Genomic DNA, 2,433 nt, shown 5'->3' on the forward strand with positions numbered 1-2,433 from the left:
CTGGCGGCAACCATGCGGGGGCGGCGCTTGCTGAGGCGGCGAGGCGGCGGCGTTGCAGCCCCCTGCCGCAGCAGGCCCGCCCGGATAGCACTGGCAGTCTGCCGGCGCGGCCGGCGCATTCGAATGCGCCCGCCGCGCCGGCAGACTGTTGGATGGCCACAGTCGCGAACGTGGGTGAAGTCGTGCGGCGCAGAGACCAGCTCATTCGCCGTCGCCGGTCCCTCGATCACGGGCGCCGTCGCCGTTGACCCGCGTCCATGGGCGGGCAGCAGGCCTGCAGCCCTCCAGCCCTCTATCAGATAAACCCCTCCGACCCCTCTAACCCTCTCGTAGGGCACTCTCGGAAGCGCCGCGCCATTCTTTTTTTGCGAACCCTCCCGGAGGCCCTTCCGACCCCTCTCGAGCCCTCCCGCCACGAAGATCCTCTCTTTGTCCGACCGTCCCTCCGAGCCCACCCGGCGCCCGAGCCCTCTTGCCTACCACCCGAGCTCGGGGGGGCGCGAGCCCTCCTGGACCCCACCACCCCTCCCGCCTCGCCCAGCCCTCCTGACCCCTCTCCCCGGTGGACCGCTCCACCCTCCCAGCGCGCTAGCCCTATGGGACCCTGTGGAGCCCTCCCGACGCCGATCCGACGGGGACCCCTCCAGCCCTGTGGGCTGGCGAGCCCTCCGGTCGGAGGGGTGGAAGTGGGAGGGCTCGAGGACGGACCCCTCTCGCTCCGGGAGGGTGGAGGGGTGGAGGGTGGAGGGGTGGAGGGGTGGTTGAGCCCTCTAGCTCTATCGATATAGCCCTACCCCTCCCGCCGTTTTAGGGCTTGCTGACCCGCTATGCCGAGGCCCGAGCGCGGCGCAGGTTGCGGGCAGGTTGGGGGAAGCCGCCACCGACGAGCGCGTTGGACTTTTCACTCCGGACAAAAAACGCGGCACAGCGGACGGTGCGGGGCGTGCCGCAAACTTAGCGGCGAGGCGCGGGACCGTCTGTGGCGAAGTGGGTCGCGTCCCCCGATTTCCGTCAACCCAGCATCCACACCCTTTACCGCTCACAGGTGTACAAAAGAGGGAAGGGGCCTGCCGCCACGCAGCTCCAGAGCCTCCCCTCACACGGTCTTCCTATAGCAAGAGATCACGGTCAGGACCTTGTCGGCGTAGTCGGGATTGTTCGGCAGGTATGGCCGCGGCTCCGTCTCTGTGAGCAGCTGCCAGGAGCCATTCGCGACCATCGCCTTCTCCGTCTCGAGCCACGCCAGCTTGTGGTCGGTGCGAATGTTGTAGCAGATGTGGCCGCCCGGCTTTGTCACGCGCACAAACTCAGCGAGGACGCCCGACGACGGCGCTAGGTAGGTGAGTGTGCCGACGCAGCTCACCATGTCAAAGCTCTCGCACTCGAACGGCAGGCGCTGCGATAGGTCGAGCTGCTTGAGCTGGTCGTAGACCGAGCGGCTCGCTGCGATTTCGAGCAGCTTCGGGGACAGGTCTGCGCCGGTGATGTCCGCATTCTTGAAGCCTGCCGCGCGGAGCTCGCGCCCAGAGAGGCCGTCGCCGGCGCCCGCGTCGAGGATTTTGCCAGAGAACGAAGGAGCGTCGTCTGCGAGGCTCGCCAGCGCCGCAGCAATCTCGTGCGGCATCGTGTAGCCCCAAGACTCGACCGAGGTCGTGTATCCATCGCCCCAGTCATCGTAGAGCGCTCGCGCCTCCTCTGGCGCCATGCCTTTGCCGGCCTCTCCGCCCACGTCGCCCGAGGCCATGATTGATGTCGCCATCCAAAATTGTCGCGCGGCCGAGTGTCCGGTGAGGTGGACGTCCGCGCGTGAAGTGGAGACAGTCAGCTGCGGCGTGGAAGAAGCAGCGAGCCAGCGCCGGTGCTCTATACCCGGCCCGCTCCCCTCCCCCTCGCTTTTGCAAAATCCTAATAACTGCAAGTGCTCCAAGCATCCTGCAAAGGTGGGGACGTGTCTAGCGCACTCATGGCACTAAAAGAATAGTGAATTTGAACTGGCTCCACCCGAGCGCAGAGTCCAGAGACTGTGGGAGAGCACCGAACACAGTCCACGCCGACAGAAGCCTTGACGTGATGTGTTTCTACACACTGCACGTGCGCACACACACAATCGCGCGACCCACGAAGCTGAGCTTGGGCGTGAGAGCGTTTGCATTGCGCAGCTCGACGACCTGTGTACTGCTTCGCGCTGCTTCCGTATGTCACTTTGGGGGTACTTATCTCGAGGTACTTATGGGGACATCATGGCATGGGGGCTGGGGGCTGCTTGATTGTGTAAGGCGCTGCAGGCGTCTCTGGACTCGGCGGGCTGCCTCAGGCTGCCTCTCGGTGTCAGTTGATGTAATACATGGACAAGAGACGAGTTTTCTGAAAAATACTGCTTTTGGGTGTGTTGGGACTCGTACACAACCCACCCCATCCCGGGCGACCCACCTC

At 65.1% G+C, this 2,433-nt stretch overlaps 1 protein-coding gene across 1 annotated transcript; it reads right to left on the reverse strand.

Annotated features, from left to right (window-relative positions):
* Window positions 1-1,019: 1,019 nt before the first annotated feature.
* Window positions 1,020-1,877, reverse strand: EMIHUDRAFT_432820 (hypothetical protein). The gene has a single exon (XM_005761777.1). It carries the CDS (start codon window positions 1,757-1,759, stop codon window positions 1,097-1,099), a length of 663 nt encoding a protein of 220 aa, XP_005761834.1. The 5' UTR covers window positions 1,760-1,877; the 3' UTR covers window positions 1,020-1,096.
* Window positions 1,878-2,433: the final 556 nt, after the last annotated feature.

This window comes from Emiliania huxleyi, assembly GCF_000372725.1.
Source record: "Emiliania huxleyi CCMP1516 unplaced genomic scaffold EMIHUscaffold_7, whole genome shotgun sequence".
NCBI classification, from domain to species: domain Eukaryota; phylum Haptophyta; order Isochrysidales; family Noelaerhabdaceae; genus Emiliania; species Emiliania huxleyi.